The sequence below is a fragment of the Choloepus didactylus genome, chromosome 9 (assembly GCF_015220235.1).
Source record: "Choloepus didactylus isolate mChoDid1 chromosome 9, mChoDid1.pri, whole genome shotgun sequence".
Lineage (NCBI taxonomy): Eukaryota > Metazoa > Chordata > Mammalia > Pilosa > Megalonychidae > Choloepus > Choloepus didactylus.
The window spans coordinates 87,450,194-87,470,968 of record NC_051315.1 but is presented as its reverse complement, the minus strand read 5'-3'; the positions used below and the strand labels follow the sequence as shown (position 1 = coordinate 87,470,968).

Below are 20,775 nucleotides of genomic sequence, written 5' to 3'. Positions count from 1 at the left end.
ATGTGACTCTAGCTATTCAGTGTCAGAAGCAGGGGTTAAACTCAGCTTCCTATGTAAGTGCTTTTCCCACTAAGCAGATGGACTAACTGTATTGTTATGTCTACATAAATTCAGTGGGAGGTAAGTGTGAAGCTGGTCACTACCAGTCACATTACTATGGTTGCATGGATGCTGTCATGGAAGGAAGCGATGGTTTAGGGAAGATTCTTGTCTCCATCTTTATTAATCCTGAGAACATCATTGTTAAAAAAAGAAAATGTTATCTTTGTAAAGGGAAAATGAAGACAATATATGTGAAAGTCTTTCTAAATGGGTAAAGCTCTTTATTTTGTTTTATATCCTTACTAATGTTCAACCTGATTTTCTCCAATGATACTCTTAAACCAAAACAATAAAGCCTATCTTAACCTGAAGAAATGGCCCCATGTGCTTTTTTAAACTTAAGTAATAATTTCATTGAAACATTATTTTATTTTATTGTTTTAAACATTTAGGGAAACCACAGTATTCTGTAGATGTTCCCACTTTAGCCACTAAGTGAAGAAGTATTTTAAACCGTGTTTGCAATTTCAAAATTCTATGAGACTAGGAATTTAAATTGTAGCTAATCAGTATAGTTAATTGTAAGCCATCTTAGTAATATGATATTAACTTTCAAAAAGTGAAGTGAGTGCTGAGATTTAATTGTGCATAGTTTAATGTTTGATAGGGTTGTGTGACTGATGAAGCGTCTGTTGTAATATTGATCCTTAACTATCACTTTTTGATCATTGTGAATATTACTGGTTCTGAGTGAATAAAGGATTGACAATAGCTGTGGATATTTCTAGCAATGTAGACTCTGTGTCATTAGGATTTAAGAGATAGGGTTTCCTATAAAAATAGATGATATCATAATATTGGTCTTTCTTTTGAATCAATGTATCTGTTTTCATTTTTTTTTCCAGAAATATTCCTTTTTTGCACTTCTTACTGATGTCTTAGAAATTGAAATTAAAGACAAATTTGCCAAGAGCCGTCCCATCATCAAGCGTTTTCTGGGGAAATTAACCATACCTGTCCAAAGGCTCTTGGAGCGGCACGCCATCGGGTAATCAGCCTGACATTTAGGGACCTTGTTGAGCTTAGTCTGGGCAGTAGTAACTCAAGTAAGACATTGTGGTCCTAGGATTTTTCCTATTGATAAAAAAGTAACAGAATTCTTTTCAAAATAAAAGTGTATGTACACTTCTTTAAAGTATGCTGGACAAAAAGTAGTTTGTTTTAAGTATGTACATTTTGTTTTGTATCTTTAACTTTTCCAAGATATATCTGCCATTAACATTCCAGTGTCAAGTCTCATAGTCTTAGATTGTTTCTGAGTATATTGAAATCTTGCTATTAAAGCTTTTCCCTGGAGCAGAATTCAAGTGCAAGGTTGATGCCTGCCTTACCTGAATAATCTCATCTGGAGAATTTGTTATTCCTGAATAACAAAACATCATTGTTTTAGGGCTAATTAAAACAAAAGCTAGACTCTGAGGAGGTGTTATAATAGAGCTCCTAGATGTATGCATTCACTCAGGCAACTAAACTTTATTCACTGAATTTTTTTAATGCAATTTTATTGAGATATACTCACATGCCATATAATCCATCCAAAGTATACAATCAGTGGTTCACAGTATCATCATATAGTTGTACATTCATTGCCACAATCAATTTTTGAACATTATCATTACTCCAAAATAAAGAAAAAAAAATAGAAAAAAAATTAAAAAGAAAAAACCACACCCAAACCATCCCATACCCCTTAACCCCCTATTACTTATATTTTTGTTGTCATTGTTTTATTACTTATCTGCCCATACACTGGTTAAACGGAGTGCCAGTCACCAGGTTTTCACTATCACACAGTCACACAATAAAAGCTATATAGTTATACAATTATCGTCAAGAATCAAGTCTACTGGATTACTGTTCAAAAGATCCAGGTATTTCCTTCTAGCTCTTCTAATACACTTGAAACTAAAAAGGAATACCTAAATAATGCATAAGAATAGCCTCCAGATTGACCTCTTGACTCTATTTGAGGTCTCTCAGCCACTGAAACTTTGTTTCATTTCTTTCCCCCTTTTGGTCAAGGCGGCATTCTCAATCCCATGATACCAGGACCGGGCTCATCCCTGGGAGTCCCATCCTTCGTTGCCAGGGAGACTTATACTCCTAGGAGTCATCCCATGTAGGGGGGAAGGTCACTGAGAGAATTTTTTTATGCAATTTTGTTGAGATATATTCATATACTATATAATCATCCAGTCATTTACAATATGATAATATAGTTGTGCATTCATCACCACAGTCAATTTTTAAGCATTTTCATTACTCCAAAAAAATAAAAATAACAGTAAAAAAGAACACCCAAAACACCCCATACCCTCCCATCCCCCCTGGGATGTCATATCCCACATAGTGGGGGAAGGCAGCAAGTCCACGTGTCAGGTTGGCTTAGAGAGAGAGGCCACATCTGAGCAACAAAAGAAGTTCTCTGGGGGTGACTCTTAGGGACAATTATAAGTAGGCTTAGCCTCTCCTTTGCAGTAACAAGCTGCATTAGGACAAGCCCCAAGATCGAGGGCTCGGCCTACTAAACTGGTAGTTCCCAATGCTTGCAAGAATATCAGGAATTCCCCAGGTGGGGAAGTTTAATATTTCCATACTTCTCCCCAGTCCCTCAGGGGGACTTTGCAAATACTTTTTATTCTCTGCCCAAATTACCAAATTACTGGGATGTATCGGGGCTTCATGCTAACCTGTACAAACCAACCAGATTGAGAGAATTTTAAAATGTGATTTGATGTCTGTTTTATTTCTGTGAACTTTTTGTAAGCTGTGAATAAAGTAGTTCAGAAATCGTAAAATGCCTCTATCCCTTATTCTAAATGTGTACATGTTTTTACATGATAAATATGTGTGCACTCAGTAATAATATTGATCTGACATAGCATCAAGGGGGCATCTTGTTTTGTATCTTTTCCATTGTAGAAAAACCTTATGAATACATGATAAGAGTGATCACAGCAGGAGCAGCAACAGTAGTAGTAATTATAATCACCTAAGATGCTGGGAGCTTGCTTTACGTTATACTCATTAGATCATTAGGAGTAATGAGTTATTATGTCTTTTCCACAATTCTGGGAAGGAGATTCTGTAATTGTACCCGTTTCAGAGGTGAGAAATCTGAGGCTAGCAAGTCCATGGTGGAGGTGACATTTGAGTTCATATGGGTCTGTTCCAGAACCCTGGCTTCTCTGCAACACTATAAGGATCTACAGTAACATAACATCACACTAACTAGCTGAGCAAGATCATTCATATTCGCTTAGCAGCTAATTAACTGCTTAATTTTGGCAAGTCACAATTTTTCCTGTATGTTAGTTTCCTCTTCTGAAAAATGAAGTATTTGGACTGGATGAGCTCTAAATCCCCTTCAAAATCTGAAACTCTGAGATTCTAATGGATACTTACTCTCTGGCTATTGAGGCAATGAATTTTGTGGTTGAACCAGCCTGAATGAAGTAGAAATATTATACTGGAATTCTAGAAGCCTTGTTTATCTGATAAAAGCTGGGAAATCACAGTTACTTTTTAGGACATTAATTATGGCTTCTAGAGAGATAATATACTTTGGGGAGTTTTAAAAATTATTTTTAGGATTTACAAAAAGTGAAAGATTATAGAGAGTGAGAATTAAGTATAGAAAATTTGTCATTCTAATTTATATTATGAATATAATTTACATAATATATATGGCACATGGTAGAAGTGTCAATTTATGTATGTCAATAAGAATTATCATCAGGGCAGGTAAAAATTGTCAGTGCTTGAAACTGTTATTTACTTGCTGTGTTTTCAATTAGTTTTTTAAAGAACCTGGACACTTAGAGAATTGCCAATTATAGATTCCATTTGTACTGGAAGGAATTCCAGCATGAATTCGTAAAATATCAGAATCATGAAATATTTCTATATACTTAGGATAAAAGTATGGACTGGTAGAGATTCTTAGGAGTTGGCTTTATTAAGGAAGAATGATACAAATTAACGTTATCAACTATTAGCATATAAATGTATATCTTTGATCTGATTATTCTTTTCCATCAAGTATTTGACACATCTTGAAAAATTCTGGGTTTTCATTAGTTACGTATTTAGTAGACTGCAACTCTTTGAGTTAGTTGAAGTTTATGGGATGAGTTACAACTCCTTACCTATTTTGAGAGTATTTGTTTCAATGTGACATTTTTTCACTTTCCCATGCTTTGTCAACTCCTCTGATTACATTAGTGAGGGTCAGGTGGTGAGAGCTCTTCAGCACTTATTTTTCATAATAATATATCAAAATGAGGGGCAAGGTTGGAGACAGGACAAGACTGGATGAGAGCATGGGAGCAGGTAAAGCCCTGACAATCATTCAGTGAAGGATGAAACTCTTGATTCAGTATCCACTAATAACAAGGATTTCCTGTTTGTATAGGTTTAATAGTTGAAGGGAATATCTTGTCAGTTTGATTAATGAACAGCAGCATTAACATCTGTTAAAATTCTTTTTTTCCAGTTAAAGAGTCTCATTTGTTAATTAATTTATTCAACATATATTGGGTGCCTATTAAATGCCAAGCACTGTGTTGGGTATTGGAGATGTGATAATGAAAAAAACAGATGGATGCAGGCCTTTCCTTACAATTCTTACTAAATATTTACTTCTTAGCTAAACGCCATCACTTTTATAAACCTTCATCATTAGTGCCAACACTTTGCTTTTATTGGCTAGGGAAGGGAGGGGACCAATTTATTTTTGACAAAGAAATGTTGATTTTATCCTACAGAACTGAATGTCCAGAGACATGAGTAGGAAGCTGAGAGCAGGTCCATGCAGTTTGCTGTTGGGCTGATGCGTTAATGGACAAATATTGAGCCCATCTGTGTGCCAGACACTGTCTTAAGGGCTGGGAATACAGTGGTTAAGGGAAGAAAAAGACACCCTTGCTGTGATGCAGATTATAGCCATTATATAATGTTATCTGAATACTCTAAGGTAAAAGCATTTAACTTACCTGTGGTGTTTAATAGCTACAAATGCCTATGTATTCCTTTACAAAAGAATTTTTTTTAAATGTCAGTTTTGGTAGAAAAAAAAAAAAAGCATTCAGATAGCAGTCACATTTAGGTGAGCCGTGGAGAAATGCATGCCATTACAATGCATTCTACTGAAAGCAGCCTAGAACCACTGAGAACATCGGTAAGAAGAGATCATGTTACAGTGACTGCCCAGCAGGAGCTCCCACATCGGATTACTGTGTGCTCTAATCCTGGTCACTGTTTAGCTGTCTGGCCTTGGGCAAATTACTTCTTCGCCCTACACCTTAGTTTCCTCCTTGCGTGGTTGCCTTTAGGATTAAACAAGATGAAGGATGTAAAGCAGAGTGTGCTTGGCACACAGTAAGCACTGAATTTGGAAGGAAAAATGTTAAAAAGTGTCAATCCAGAAAGAAAAAATCATCAAAATATTATCTCTAGGGAAGAAAAAGGAAAAGGAACTAATCTCGTTAAGAAATTCTTGTTATGAAGTCAGAGGAATTCATAAGAACGGAACTGGGATTTTGCATTAGTATGTCTTCCTTAAAACTGATAACGTTATTTAGAATTGTACTGAGGCAGTAGAGAAGAAAAACAAAAAGAAACATGCAGATTAATAATAACTAGCTGACTAGGTCTCTAACGGTACAGTGGTCCAAATATTAGAAACATCGTGTGTTGCTTCCGAACTGGCCATTAGAGGGCAGTGTGAGAGCAGAGATGGTGAGATTTGGTAATAACCTTGTGATTCTTTTCCCTAATTAAGAATATGTCACTTAATTCAGAATGGAAGTTGCTTGCGTACAAAAAGAAAATTATGTTCCTGCCTTTGACTTTGATAAATTAACACAGAATTCAAATAGGTCCACAAATCCATCCTTACAGAGACTGGCAGCCCCCACAGGCCAGATGGGGCAGCATCTGGGCTGCTGCAGTCCCCTCCAGCACACATCCACGTGCAGTGCCATCGTGGCATCTCTCGCTCATCTGTCCCTCCCACGAGCATCGCTCACAAGCCACCCTGAGAAAGAGTAGGCCAGCCTCACCAACAGTAAGGGCCGATGGGTGCCTCCTCATGCACAACCAGGGCTTCACGGCCCATTCCTGGGCCACTGCCTCCCAGTCCCAGCTCACTGTTGCTCAGATTATAGCACAGAGCCCTCCTGCCTTTGTATAATAATCCTTAGCCATGGGGGTCTTTTTGGAACCAGGTTCCTACTGTATTAAATGCTGTGGAACTAGGCCCTTTATACTTGTACACCTGAGTCAAAAAAAAAGCCACCTAAAACTTCAGGCATTTCAGAGCTCCTTGGTGTCCAGTGACAGAGCAAACCAGTGGCCTTAAACAGTATCATATAATAATACTGTATTGTTGCATTTTTCTACTTTTACTAATAACTTTCCTTACCCGCAACGAGATTTCTTTTATCCATGGATTTGTAAGTGTTTGTTTCTGCAAATGAATTAATAACATTCTATTGGACTGCAACTTGCCTCAAGCCTTTTATTTTCTCTATCTATGAGTCTGAAGGTTTGAAGAGAAATGTGCTGGATTTGGGGGGTGGCCTTTGGGAAGAAGGGGAAGACTGACACCAGTGTAGTAAGGATGAAAGAACCATTTTCTCCTTTTGCAGTGATCAAATGCTCAGCTACAACCTTGGCAGAAGGCTCCCTGCTGACCACGTGAGTGGGTACCTTCAGTTTAAAGTGGAGGTTACATCTTCTGTTCATGGAGGTGAGATGTCTGTATAAATACATGGCTGTAGGAAAAACATATTAAATCTTACTCTCTTATCAGTTTGTATTTGAATAGAATTGAATTTGTGTCCTGTTCTGAAAATAAAATAGCTGACAAATGATTTCCTGCTAAAGTTTCTAAGCAAATATGAAACCTGTTTATCAAAAAATAATTTAGAATTATGCCTGCATTTTGAAACTGGGCTACAGAATTTCTAGCAGTTGCTAACACATCCACCTTTTATTCCAAAATTATTAGAGATTACTTATTTAGTTTTAGTAGATAGTGGATCTTAGCAAGTCAGTAATAATGTAAAGAGGCCTCAGTGGGATGGCTGAATTTTTTTAAGTGGGGGCAAAGGAACAGGGCATAAAAAGTTAATTTGTTCATACTGTTTCATTTGTATAAATGCCATTTTCTTTTTCAGATGCTTCTCCAGAAGCTGTTGGCACAATCCTTGGAGCCAACACGGTGAACGGAGATCTAGGAAGCCCTTCTGATGATGAGGACATGACAGGGGGCCATCATGACAGCCCTGTGTGCTCTAATGGACCAGTTTCTGAGGACAGTGCTGCTGATGGGATGTCCAAGCATTCTTTCAGGACTAGCTCTACTCTGGAAATAGACGCAGAGGAATTAACCTCTACTTCTTCAAGGACCTCACCTCCCAGAGGACGTCAGGATTCACTCAATGATTATTTAGATGCTATTGAACACAATGGCCCTTCCAGGCCGGGGACAGCTACCTGCTCTGAGAGGTCCATGGGAGCCTCTCCAAAACTAAGGAGTAGTTTTCCCACCGACACAAGACTCAATGCAATGCTTCACATTGACTCAGATGAGGAAGATCATGAGTTTCAGCAAGACCTGGGTTATCCATCTTCCTTGGAGGAAGAAGGAGGATTAATAATGTTTAGCAGTGCATCAAGAACTGATGATGGGAGCTTGACATCTCAGACAAAGCCAGAAGACAACCCAGTTGAGAATGAGGAAGCCTCTACAATTGAAGCAGCTTCCTTTGAGGATAAGCCAGAAAGTCTTCCAGAGCTTGCAGATAGCTCCTTACCCTCAGGCCCAACTCCGGATGAAAGTGAAAATGGCCCTGACTCTCAGCCAAGTGGTGACCAGGGCAGCAGTGAATTGTGTGGCTCTCAAGAGGTGGATCAGCCCACAAGTGGGGCTGACACAGGGACATCCGATACATCAGGAGGAAGCCGAAGAGCCATCAGTGAGACGGAGTCCCTGGATCAGGGGTCTGAGCCTTCCCAGATTTCCTCGGAAACGGAACCCAGTGATGCTGCAAGGACAGAGAGTGTGAGTGAGGCCAGTACCAGGCCCGAGGGAGAAAGTGACCTGGAAGGCGCCGACAGCTCCTGCAATGAGAGTGTAACCACACAGCTGTCTTCAGTGGAGACGCGATGCTCATCTCTCGAGAGTGCTCGCTTTCCCGAAACCCCAGCATTTTCTTCTCAGGAGGAGGAAGATGGAGCCTGTGCAGCAGAGCCCACCAGCAGTGGCCCTGCCCAAGGGTCCCAGGATTCCATATGCACTCCCGGTTCTTTACCTGTGGTGCAGGTGCTCAGTGGGGAGGAAGAAGGGCCAGGGGCAGAATCGGCCACTTTACCTGACCAAGAGGAGATGGGGGAGGTCTGGCAGCGGAGGGGAAGCCTGGAAAGAGCTGCTGCTGCTGCTGCTGCTGCTGTGACCCAGCCCCAAGAAGAAGGTGATGCTGGGGATGCCCAAGGTGCTTGTGAAGGGGCCACTGCCCAGGAAGAGGGTGCAGCTGGAGGTAGGCTGTAGAAGACAGTGTGGCTCTTGGCTCAGGCATAGCTGCTCAGACAGAAGTTGTGTGGTTTTATTCATCAATGTCGATTTTACTACAGTAGGCAAATGATCTGAATTCTTTACCTCGGGGTTCAACAGTTAACAAAAGGAGGACTAAGAAGGGGAGGGAGGGGCAAGATTGAAAACAGGACCAGAAAACAGGAAACAGGTAAAACATGTGTGGACACCTGAAGCCCTTCCTCTAGATCAGGCCTCTCATTTCAGAGCTGAGATGTCTGAGTGATTAATCAATGACAGAGCTAGGATGAAGGCGGCCACGATTTGCATCAGATAGGCCTGAATCCAAATTTGGTGGTCTTTTATATGGATCATCTATTGCTGAATAAAGAGGCATCTGTAGCCTGTCAAGTAGCAGTCTTCAAACTTAAATAATGAATCTCTAGTGGGATCTGTGTTTGTAGAGCCAAAGTAAAGGCAACTTCAACATTAGTGTAATCTGCAGAGGTGCTCGAGAACACCTTTAGTCACTCTTCCTGCATAAATCTTCAAAACAAAAGGTAAAAATGTGCTCTGCATCAAGTGTCATATTTCTGCCTTCTGCAGCATATGAAATGTCAACTAAATTAGGTGATGCATTCTGACACTTGAAAAATAAGCTGTTTTAGTATCTGAGGATACAATTTTACACATCAGATTTGTATTTTGTCTCAGTGAGTGTGGCTTGGTAGAATGATTCCTTTAAAGTGTTCTATTATAGATGCATTAAAAAGTCAAAGAATAATTTCATATGCCTAAATAGCTTAGACTCAGAAATAAGAGTGATTTCCTTATTATATAATTTTTTTTTCTACCTAAATTGTCCCTTTTCTGACCAAGTGCTCACTTCCTCTTCTCCTCTTTTGTTTTCGGGTCCACCTATGTGAAATAAGACTAAAGAGAGACTAGCCCGAGGATTCGTGTTGTGTGTTTTACAGCCTGTTTTAGCACTGAAAGGGGAAACAATAACCAGGTAACATTTCACCTTTAATCCTAGGTTCTCAAGCCAATGGCCACCAGCCGCTGCGATCGCTACCTTCAGTGCGCCAAGATGTTAGCCGGTACCAGAGGGTGGACGAGGCTCTCCCACCAAGTGAGGACCTGCTAACTAAAGGGCTCCCCTTGATCATGGGGAGGGGCAAGGGTGACAGGCAGACCCATAACTTAAAAGGAGGATGTATGAGTGCCTGCAAGGCAGGAGCCTGGAAGCTGCCGCTTGACCTAGAGAGTGCAGCCTGGAAAGTATTAAGCTCTCTGCTACTGCTCCATTGAATGAAGGGCAGCTGGGGAATGAGAAAACATTGTGATGCCCATGGGGTCGATATTACGATCATGGAAGGAAATCCAGATCTTTTAGTAACTAAGTAGATAATAGAATTTTAAAAAAGAATTGTGCCTAATCAGCATAAATTTTCAGTTCATAATCTTTTAGAAAAACCTCACTCTATGTAATATACTGCTATTTTTCATCCACTTACATCCATTCAAATCATTAAAAACAGGGTTCTGATTTTTTTCTTAGGTTATGCAGAGAAGTATTAATTTCACTCATTTGGGGCATGACAACTATCTGGAAATTTGAAAGATGTTTCATTCCTTTCACTTTCAGGAAACACTTACCACTTAAAGGAGAAATGCTTGAGGAATAGAGATGCTGAAAACTAGTTATGCAAGCTGTATTCAGAGATTTGAGTGGTACCCATGACCAGTCACAATCTGGACATAATTTAAAATTCTACATTTCTGGAAGCATTTAAATCAATGTTGCTCTGTGAGAGCAAAGCATTTTGATGAACAATTTTGAAGGAATTTTTTAAGTACCACCAGACAACTTGTTGCTCAGTAAACAGTGCTTTTAAGAAACCCTTGGAGGATACACTCCTCCATCTCATTGTTTTCCCGTCTTATTCACCCTCTCTACTCACCCATCTTACATATGATCATGGCAATGGGCTGATGGCCTTGAGCCTCTGCACTATTTGAAATGGTGAGATATAAACAGAGGATATGCATTTTAAGGGCTGTTAGTTTTGTTGATGAAAAAAGAAAGCCAAATGGCACCATGTAGACTTCATCAAACATGGACTTCATCCTTTCAAAATTCTGTTATGCGCAGATCCTTTTCTTGCTCATATATTTGGAGAACTGGGGCCTTTTACTCCTAAGAAATGTGTATTTTAATGTGTTTTATAAAAAACAGACTGCGATTTACCATTGTGTTATCCTAAGCAGATGGGACAAAACACATTCTTACTATTTTTACCCTTGGAGAAAACATTAGAGGCAAAAAAAGAAAAATATTTCTGGGAGTTATTAAGCTATAATTGGAGCAAAGTGAATTTGGTGCACCAGAGAGAGTTCCAGGAGAACTTAGTTTCTATGTTATGTGGATTCATACTAAGTAATTAGAGTTTCAGGAGTCTGGGCCAGAGGTTTAAGCATTGCACGAGTGCATCGATAAATGGTGGCCTCCTAGTCACATCCAATTACTCTGTTTCTGTAGGACCATAATTTTGGTCCCTGGATTGTGCACAGATTCTGGATTGTGCACAGACATCTTAGGTATTTTCCTGCTTAAGTATGACCTCTACCAGTATTTTTGAAATTTCAATACTTTTGTTTAAGCACTTATATTTGTATCACACAGATAGAATACATTTTAAGGAGTTTTTTGTGTTTTATTTTTTAACAAACAATTGACAATCCATTTTAATAAGTTAATATATCCCATAATAAAAGAGCAATTTAGTGGTATTTAATGAGTGACTGATGAACAGGAAGAAAATTCTTAAGAGGTGTGTGTGTGCCCTCTTAGGCAGTAGTTTTCAGTGATGGTGGGGGGGTGCTTCCCCATAGGGGATATTTGGTGTATGGGGGGTTGTCTTTTATTATAACATTATTTTGAAGGGTGTAACTGTTGCCATTTAGTGGGTGGGTGCAGAGATGCTAAACATCCTGCAATGGTGGGACAGTCTGATAAAACAAAGAATTGTCCAGCCAAATATTCTAACAGTATACCTACTGAGAAATATGTCTCTGTACTAATTTATTTAAATTGTAGCAAATAACATTTTTTATAAACATAACCAGAATTTTTATTTTTTTAAAACTCAGAAGTGAGTTTTCTGGGAAAATTGAGGTCAAATACACACACGTTTATGTTGTAGGCCCAAGTAACTTACAAATTTGGAGATTTATGTTAGCGCAAATGGGTTACTGATTATGGTCTGAGCATACCTGATTTCTCTTCAACTCTGTCCCCTCTGTCCCCACACTGCTTTGCCCCTCTCCTATCCCCACGTGTGTCTCATCCTTTAGACAGTCTATTTAATCACTTGGCTGCCCTGGCTAGTTGTCTCCACCCCATCCAGTTCTCTGCTTTCCTTTCCTAACTGAGCAACTCCGCTACCCCTTCTGGCCATGTCTCTGACTTGCAGCCCTGGCATCCTGCATTCCGAGGTGCCTTGTGCCTTCAGCCTACACACAACGCTATCCCAACAGGCTCAGGTAAGGGGTTGCAACATGCAGATTGTTCCATCTCTTAAATTACCTGCCTGAATTATTTTAAGGCTAACAGTTGTACTTTTTAATGTTACTCATTATAATACCTCAAACTCATGAAGTGCTTTATAGTTTACAAAACACTTTATTTTTAATTCTTGTAACAGTTTTGTGAGGGAGATGTAGCAGGTAGTATTATCTGTAATTTACATACAGATTTGTAGAAATCAGCTAATCTGATTTCCTTGGTTTTATAGATGAAGAAACTGAAGTCCAGAGAAATTAAGTAACTTGATTAAGATCCCATACCAGTAAAAGTTGAGACAGTCAAACATTCCTTCTCTTCTCTTAGGTAGTATTAGTCTTATCTAATCTAAGATTGGAAGGGAAGGGACTATGGTGGGTAAAGGAATGTAAACTCTGAACATTTTGTTAGAGGCAAAATGGTGGCCTCTGTTGTGACATGCTCTCCACTGAGCACAGCAACACCTTGAGTCACAGTATTTGGGGTTTCACTGGAAATTTGTTATTTTATATAACGCTTTGAGGTTAGACCCTGGCAGGCTTAAAAAGTGCTCAGCTTTCTTCTCCTTCTGGAATACGTCTATGCAGCAGGATCCTCTCCCATGAGAAGAGAAGACAAGCAGCTGCGTGACTGTGTGAGCCACGCTTAGGTGGTCCAAGGAAGTTTGCTCCCTTAAGTGTCTGCAGCCACCTCAGCAGCTCCGCTTCTGCCCTGTGTAGGGCTGCACCACACGCTGCAGAAAGAGCTACTGAAACTTTGTACTTCGACACTTTGATGGCACCTGTTCTGAATTGCTCTTTTGCTATTCTCTTATATTGTTGTTGTTATTTTTATTTTCTCTTATTTTTGCCTGTAAAATATTTGTGTACTACTATGTAGTGAAAAACTCTGCAGCAAAGTTACTCCCCAAAGACTTCAGGCTTCAATTAAGGGGATTCAGTGGTGACTCTTGCTATTCTGCGTCAATCCTATAACTGATTACATGGAGTCCACATGCTGATGTAATAACAGTTTTTGAACATCTGTTTGATTTCTTTCAATGAAAAGCAGGTTCTTCTTTGGTTTTGGTTTTGGTTTGTTTTGTTTTGTTTGCTTCTTCCAGACTTATTCTTCCTTTCTCAGGATTGGGGAACAAATCTTGGACTTAGTACTAAAACTGCTCAGCTTTGATGATGATCCACAAATTGATTCTCAAAATCTTACTCTTGCTTTAGGGCAGGGATAGTATGCAGTGACCTTGGGAGCCCTGCGACTCCGACCACTGGTTGAGGGATGTTCTAATGACTCATAGAAAACAAGAAAGCCCCAGGTCTTGGAGGCAGTGCAGCCTGAGAGCCTCCCAGGGAAGTGGTGTGGACTTGAATAAGTGTTGACTCTGAAGAAATCTGCTGTATCTTCTCTTTTTCAAGTGATTGATGGCTGTAGTGGCTAGAGGCCATTCTAGACTGAAGCCCACTAGAACACGATTAGCATGATAAATGTTTGACTTTTCAGAATGGAGATAAATGGAAAAAGAATGGCTAGCCCAGCCCCTTTTCAAAATCTATTTTATTTTTTTAAAGGATTCTGGTTTAATTTGAATGGCCTTGCTTTTCTCTTATTGGCCCCAATATAATTGTGACTTAACCCATTGCTGCACTGGAGAAAATATGGAATTGTTGTGAAGTGTCTTTTTTCCTCAAAAGGGTACTTTGTCTAGGAATAGGAACAGATTTAGGGTAAGCTGTCTGGATTAGTGGACTCTGATAGGATCCCAGGATTTTTGTCATATTGTAAGGACGAGTATTTATCTTATATTGGGTTCCATGAGTAGATCTGGAAAAGTATAGGGGGAAATTTGTCATTTTTGTGTTTACACTTTCTTTATTAAAGTATCCTGTAAAATGAAGGTCTAAAAGTAGGCAGCAAACCTGAAAATAATAGTTACTTAACTCACAGGTTTTACTGTTTTTAGATCTAGGGGCTCTCATTCTCTAGTGCTTTAAATCTAGTTCTGAGAAACCAGTAGTACTTTTTATCTAAAAAGCTACTTTCTGACAAATTGAAGACTAAGATACAAAGTATGCAGCTACTTAAGATTTTTAACTTTTTTTCAAATACTATATACATGTAGAAAAGAGCACATGCAGCTTGTTGAATTCCCTCAAACTGAACACACCTGTGACCAGCACCTGTCACTAGCAACCTAGAAGTTTCCTTTGTGCCCTCTTCTAAGCTCTACCTACCACTCCTGAAAGGAAAGGGGACTACTTTCCTGACTACCAAAATCGTAGGTTAGTTTATCTTACTTTTATACTTCATCCAAATGGAATCATACCTCCTCAAGTGTTACAATAAGGGGGTGGGGGGGATCCTTTAAACACTGCTGTCTATCACAAAACATTTATTTCCTTGAAATTACCTTTAATTTCTTATAACTTCATCATCTCATCATTTTGGTAAAAAAACTCTTAGTTTCTTGGCTGCTCAAGCAAATGTCATGCAATGGATTGTCTTAAACGATAGGAATTTTTTAGCTCATAGTTTTGAGGCTAAGAGAAAGTTCAAATCAAGGCATCCCCTAGGCAAAGCTTTTTTCCCAGAGACTGGTGTTCTGGGGCTGGCTGCCGGCGATCCTTGGTCCTTGGCTCCCCTGTCACATGGCAATGCTCATGGTGGCCTCTGCTAGCCCCTCTGTTCTCTTCTGGGTTCCACTGAATTTCAGCTTCTTGCTTCCTATGACTTTCTCTCTATCTGAGTTTCATTCTGTTTATAAAGGACTCCAGTAATAGGATTAAGACCTATCGTGGGCCACACTTTAACTGAAGTAACATCATCAAAAGGTCCTACTTACAAGGGACTTCCACCCCAGGAATGGATTAAGTTTAAGAACATGTTTTTCTGGGGTGCATTCAGCTCCAAACCACCGCAGATACCCACAGTTATTTTTAAGACCTTACCTGGTTTATCTGCCTTCATTGCCTTGCCCAGGGTATCCATGCTGTGACAGTGGACTTGGGGTAGTTCTGCATGCTTTCTAACTCACTGACTTTCCCTGATGTCCAGCTATTTAAGGGGCCTGTTTATATTTGAGTCTTAGGTCTTCTAAGAGTCTGCTTGCTTCTAGATTTCAGTCTGGGGTATTTAGGCTACAGTTTACTTCCTTGTGAGCCTGTACTTCATGACCTCTGAGAAATCTAACATTAGCTCCATGGGTTTGTCTAGCAAGTTAGCTGTTCTTTTAAGTTCTTATTAATTTATGTCAGTGTTTCTCAAGTTTTAGCGTGTCTAGGCATCACCTGAGAAGGTTGTTTAAAATGTAGACAACTGAGTACTAGCCTCAGGTAGTCTGCTTCTGAAGACCTGGAGTGTGTCCTAGGAATCTGCATTTTTATTAATCCTCAAAGTGAGTCTGATACATGTTGTCAGAACCTCACACCCAAAATATTCCTCTAGATTACAATTTTCAGATTTTATTATTGCCATGGAATTCTTTATATGAGTTTTCATATATCTTTCTATATTTCAAATGAAATCTGAGACTTTGGAATACTGGAAGCTCAATATACCAAACAGATAAAAATGGTGCTACTGTGGTTAAAGTGGAGTTTATGTGGGTTCCAGAGATCTGACTCTCAGTGCCTCATAACCACTGGCCTTATAAAACTTAATTAATTTGAGTTTAGTTTGGTAATTCTAGCCTACACATAAGATGTTTCCTAGGTGTTGCTTGGTCCTTACTGAACCCCTTTTTATTACAGTAAATTGGTGTCATTTTATAGATTCATAGAATTTTAGAACTGGAAGGGACCTAGAAAATGTTTAATTCTGCCTTCTAGTTTTTCAGGTGAAAAAACCATGGTCCATAGAACTGTAGTCACTTGTTCAAGGTCATGTAACAAAGATGTGACAAAGAAGGCCAGAAAGCAGGTCTTCTACCTCCCAGTTTAGTATACTACACACACACACACACACACCCAAATACCCCAATACCCAATGCATTGCTCTCAGTTTCTTTGCATACTGATTATGTATTTTACTGTGTGGCAAGACAAGGAAGTAAATGTTAAGATACCAATCTTCTAACTCTTCTTATCTAATTTTAACATTGCCTGTGTAAGAGAAACATTGATGTTGAGAAATGAGTTCTCATATGCTTTCTTGTATCAAGAATGAACCGGACCCAATATAAAGCCTTGTAGGATGTTAAAGCAAATGTACCCTCCGTCTCCACCCTGTAACTTTGGTGGATACAGAAGGGGGAAAACCTTCCTGCATACACTTCTGCTGACTCTGCCTGAATGGAAGCATATTTGGTAAGAGTGGATGTGTTTTTCACAAGTAAGCCAAGAGCGTAAAAACCTTTCCTAATCCACTGCCAAATGTCCACTTGAAACAAGCGAAATAGAATTTCTCTTTATGGGGACTTCTGCACAATAAACTCAGTAACAACCTCAATTTGAAGATATGATATTTGATAGGGATAGTCTTAATGTGCACCCAACGTCCCACATTCTTGGAAAGCAAAGTTTGGGAACTTGTTTTCTTCTTCTCCCTACTGCACATAGAAATGTCTTTATTGAACTTCAAATTGAAGTTATTCCTGGCCTTGTAGAAGGTGACTGCAAGAATCATTCTTTTTTTATGGTTTTATGTCATTTTCAATTGTTCATGTATTACATGCAAGGCACAATGGTGAATACATTTGTAGATTCCCTCTTCCCTCCCATTTGGCTACCCAAGTGGCCCTTATACAGGCCACATACACATTTCATGTGGTAAATTCTTATTTAGTTAGTTCCAGGAAAAAATTCCATCTTTGAAGATTTTTTTTAAATTTCTTTTGTTAGAAAATGGAAAGTATGCAATAATGTGTTTTCTTTTCTGCCTTAACTGCCAGAAAACTTAGAGCCAGATTTTAGTAATACCCTTACCTTAGGAGCTTGACAGCATCTACTTTTTTTGCCTCCTTTAGTTGGTCTGTGTTTTGTTTTTATCCCCAAATGACCTGTTCTACATTTTAGAAATTGTAAGCTACTGCAGACATTCCTAGGGGGAGGAATGGCCACTTATTTTCATGCATATTTGGTTTCTCATACAACCATGCTTGAATTATCCTAGCTCTAATGAGAAAGGAAGGAGATGGATGTATCTGAGAGATGGAGAACAAGCAGGGAGGGATAATGGGGAAGTGTGCACAGAACAGAGCAAAACTACGGAATAGATCAAAGATTTGTGACAGTGGTTTCTGAAGATGTTTTAATGTTCTTGCTGTTTGTCAGCATCTCACAGGCTGAGCATGAGGTCTTTCAGAAATGTCCTATTATCGGATTGTAGCTGTGACCACTGAATTCATATGTGCAAGCTGGTTCATTATGGGTCAGTGTTACCTTAGAGGGTGAGTGGCATTTGGTTATTCATTGTCCATGTCCATTTTTTCTTTATTTTGCCACCTGTCATACATGACAGTTTACTGAGATGAACAAAAATAGCCCTTTCCATATCCAATTGGCCAACCTTCAATGATGGCCTAGTATAGGCTGGTATCCACCATGTAGGCATTTCCCAGCCTGAGGACCTTGTTGAAATATCTGCTCCGTTCCTTATGGAGCAAATGCCATAGGTGGTCAGGAGAAAATATACCTTCCTTTTGGTCTCTTGGGTTACCCCATGGTGTCTGCTGAAATGTCATTGATCACGTGGGGAGTTTTGGAGATAATTGAGCTGCTAAGGAGAAAGGTGTTTATTAATTTCAAAACATAATTTACACAGAAATGTATATATAAAGAGCTTGCCTGGTTAAAGAAAGATCTCTACTGTTTTCATGTTTCATATCAATTATCTTTCCCAACTGCAATGTTTCAATATTTTGCCCTTTGAAAAAAAAAATCAGCTCGTACTCTGTGTATTTTAAAGGGGAATGATGGCCTTTCAGAGAGTCACAGAAGTGTGATGTCTGGCTGTGAAGACCAGTCTGCTTTCTGTCTTTAATGAAAATGTATTTGTATATTTGTTTATTAAGATTCACACACCTTATCCATGTGAATGCTTAAACATAAAATTAAATAATATTTTTAAAAACTTATTTATTTGAGATTGGAGGCAAGTAATTTCCCTTGCTCTGAAAATGTATTTATCTTTGGGAAATTACAAATGGAAGCTTGTAGATAATGATAATGTATGACTGCTGGGCTAGCATTAGTAACTTTTCTGCTAAAATTTTTACCAAAATTATATGTATATATGCATGTGGAAGTTGCCAGCTTTGACTCTTGCATCTAATCTTGAAAAAAACGCAGAGAAAAGTCAATTTTTTGTGAAGATAAACAATACCGATTTTGACATCAGTCTTGTTAAAGTATGTAAGTTCAGCTACTTGTAATTTTTTTAATTAATTAATTTAATTTATTTTAATTTTATTGAGATTGTTCACATACCATACAATTATCCAAAGATCCAAAGTGCACTATCAGTTGCCCATGGTACCGTCATACAGCTGTGCATCCATCACCATAGTTAATTTTTTTTCCAGTTTTAGAACATTTTCATTACTCCAGATAAGAAATAAAGACAAAAAAAAGTTTATCCCATACCCCTAACTACCCCTGCTCCATTATTGACTCATAGTATTGGTATAGTACATTTGTTACTTCTGATGAAAGAATGTTAAGATACTGTTGACTGTAATACACAGTTTGCAATAGTTATATTTTTTCCCTATATACCCCTCTATTATTAGCTTCTAGTTTTAGTGTCATACATTTGTTCTAGTTCATGAAAGAGATTTCTAATATTTGTACAGTTAATCATGGACATTGTCCACCACAAGATTCACTGTTTTATGCATTCCCATCTTTTAATCTCCAGCTTTCCTTCTGGTGACATATGTGACTCTAAGCTTCCCCTTTCCACCACCTTCACACACCATTCAGCACTGTTAGTTATTCTCCAACAACAACATGCTACCGTCACCTCTGTCCACTTCCAAACACTTAGATTCAACCTAATTGAACATTCTGCTCAAATTAGCAACCACTCTGCATTCTTTAGCCTTGTCCTATATCCTGTTAACTTATATTTCATGTCTATGTGTTTACATATTATAATTAGTTCATATCAGTGAGACCATGAAATATTTGTCCTTATGTGTCTGACTTATTTCACTCAATGTAGTGCCCTCAAAGTTTCTTCATCAACCCATTTTTTTCTAAGATGGTTTTGTTCACCCACCATACTTTCCATCCTAAGTAAACAATCGATGGTTCCCTATATAGTTACATATTTATGTATTCATCAACATCACCACTATCTATATATAAGGACATCTCTATTTCTTCCGCAAAGAAGGAGGAAGAGTCAAAGAAGGTAGAGAGACAAAAGAAAAAGAAAAAGAAAAAAATGTGACAGCTAAAAAGCAACAAAAGGAAAGATAGAATTAAACTAAAGTAGAATAAAAGAGTCAGACAACATCACCAATGCCAAGAGTCCCATACCCCTTCCTTATATCTCCCTCTTATAGGCATTCAGCTTTGGTATATTGCCTTTGTTACATTAAAGGAAGCATAATACAAAGTTTCTGTTAACTATAGTCTCTAGTTTGCATTGATTGTATTTTTCCCCCAATACCACCCTATTTTTAAAACCTTGCAAGGTTGACATTCATTTGTTCTCCCTCATGTAAAAACATATTTGTACAGTTTATCACAATTGTTGAGCACTATAGAGTTCACTGAGTTATACAGCCCCACTCTTTATCTTTCCTCTTTTCTTCTGGTGTCCCACATGCTCCTAACCTTCCTCTTTCAACCATACTCATAGTCATCTTTGTTCAGTGTACTTACATTGCTGTGCTACCATCACCCAAAATTGTGTTCCAAACCTCTCACTCCAGTCTTTTCCTATCTGTCTGTAGTGCTCCCTTTAGTGTTTCCTGTAGAGCAGGTATCTTGTTCACAAACTCTGTCATTGCCTGTTTGTCAGAGAATATTTTAAACTCTCCCTCATGTTTGAAGGAGAGTTTTGCTGGATATAGGATTATTGGTTGGTGGGTTTTCTCTTTCAGTATCTTAAATATATCACCCCCACTTCCTTCTTGCCTCTATGGTTTCTATTGAGAAATCCACACATAGTCTCATCAAATTCCTTTGTATGTGATGCATTGTTTCTCTCTTGCTGCTTTCAGGATTCTCTCTTTGTCTTTGACATTGGATAATCTGATTATTAAGTGTCTTGACATAGGTCTATTCAGATCTATTCTGTTTGGGGTATGCTGTACTTCTTGGATCTGTAATTTTATATCTTTCATAAGAGATGGGAAATTTTCATTGATTATTTCCTCTGTTATTGCTTCTGCCCCCTTTCCCTTCTCTTCTCCTTCTGGGACACCCATGACATGTACATTCATGTGTTTCATGTTGTCATTCAATTTCCTGAGATGTTGCTCATATTTTTTCCATTCTTTTCCTTATCTGTTGTTTTGTGTGTAAGATTTCAGGTGTCTTGTTCCCCAGTTCCTGAGTATTTTCTCCTGCCTCTTGAGATCTGCTATTGTATGTCCCCATTGTGTTTTTCATCTCTTGTGTTATGCCTTTCA

General features: G+C 38.7%; 1 protein-coding gene across 6 annotated transcripts in view; it reads left to right on the top strand.

Moving 5' to 3' along the window:
• The window catches only part of HECW2 (HECT, C2 and WW domain containing E3 ubiquitin protein ligase 2), a 377,612-nt gene that overhangs the window by 247,667 nt on the left and 109,170 nt on the right, over window positions 1-20,775 (top strand). For 5 of the 6 annotated variants that reach the window (XM_037848571.1, XM_037848572.1, XM_037848575.1 and 2 more), the window contains 4 exons: window positions 948-1,090; window positions 6,753-6,853; window positions 7,284-8,645; window positions 9,675-9,770. In XM_037848571.1, the coding sequence (XP_037704499.1) occupies window positions 948-1,090; window positions 6,753-6,853; window positions 7,284-8,645; window positions 9,675-9,770 (1,702 nt within the window). The remainder of the gene's footprint in view (window positions 1-947; window positions 1,091-6,752; window positions 6,854-7,283; window positions 8,646-9,674; window positions 9,771-20,775) is intronic. The other variant, XM_037848573.1, reaches the window with a different exon arrangement.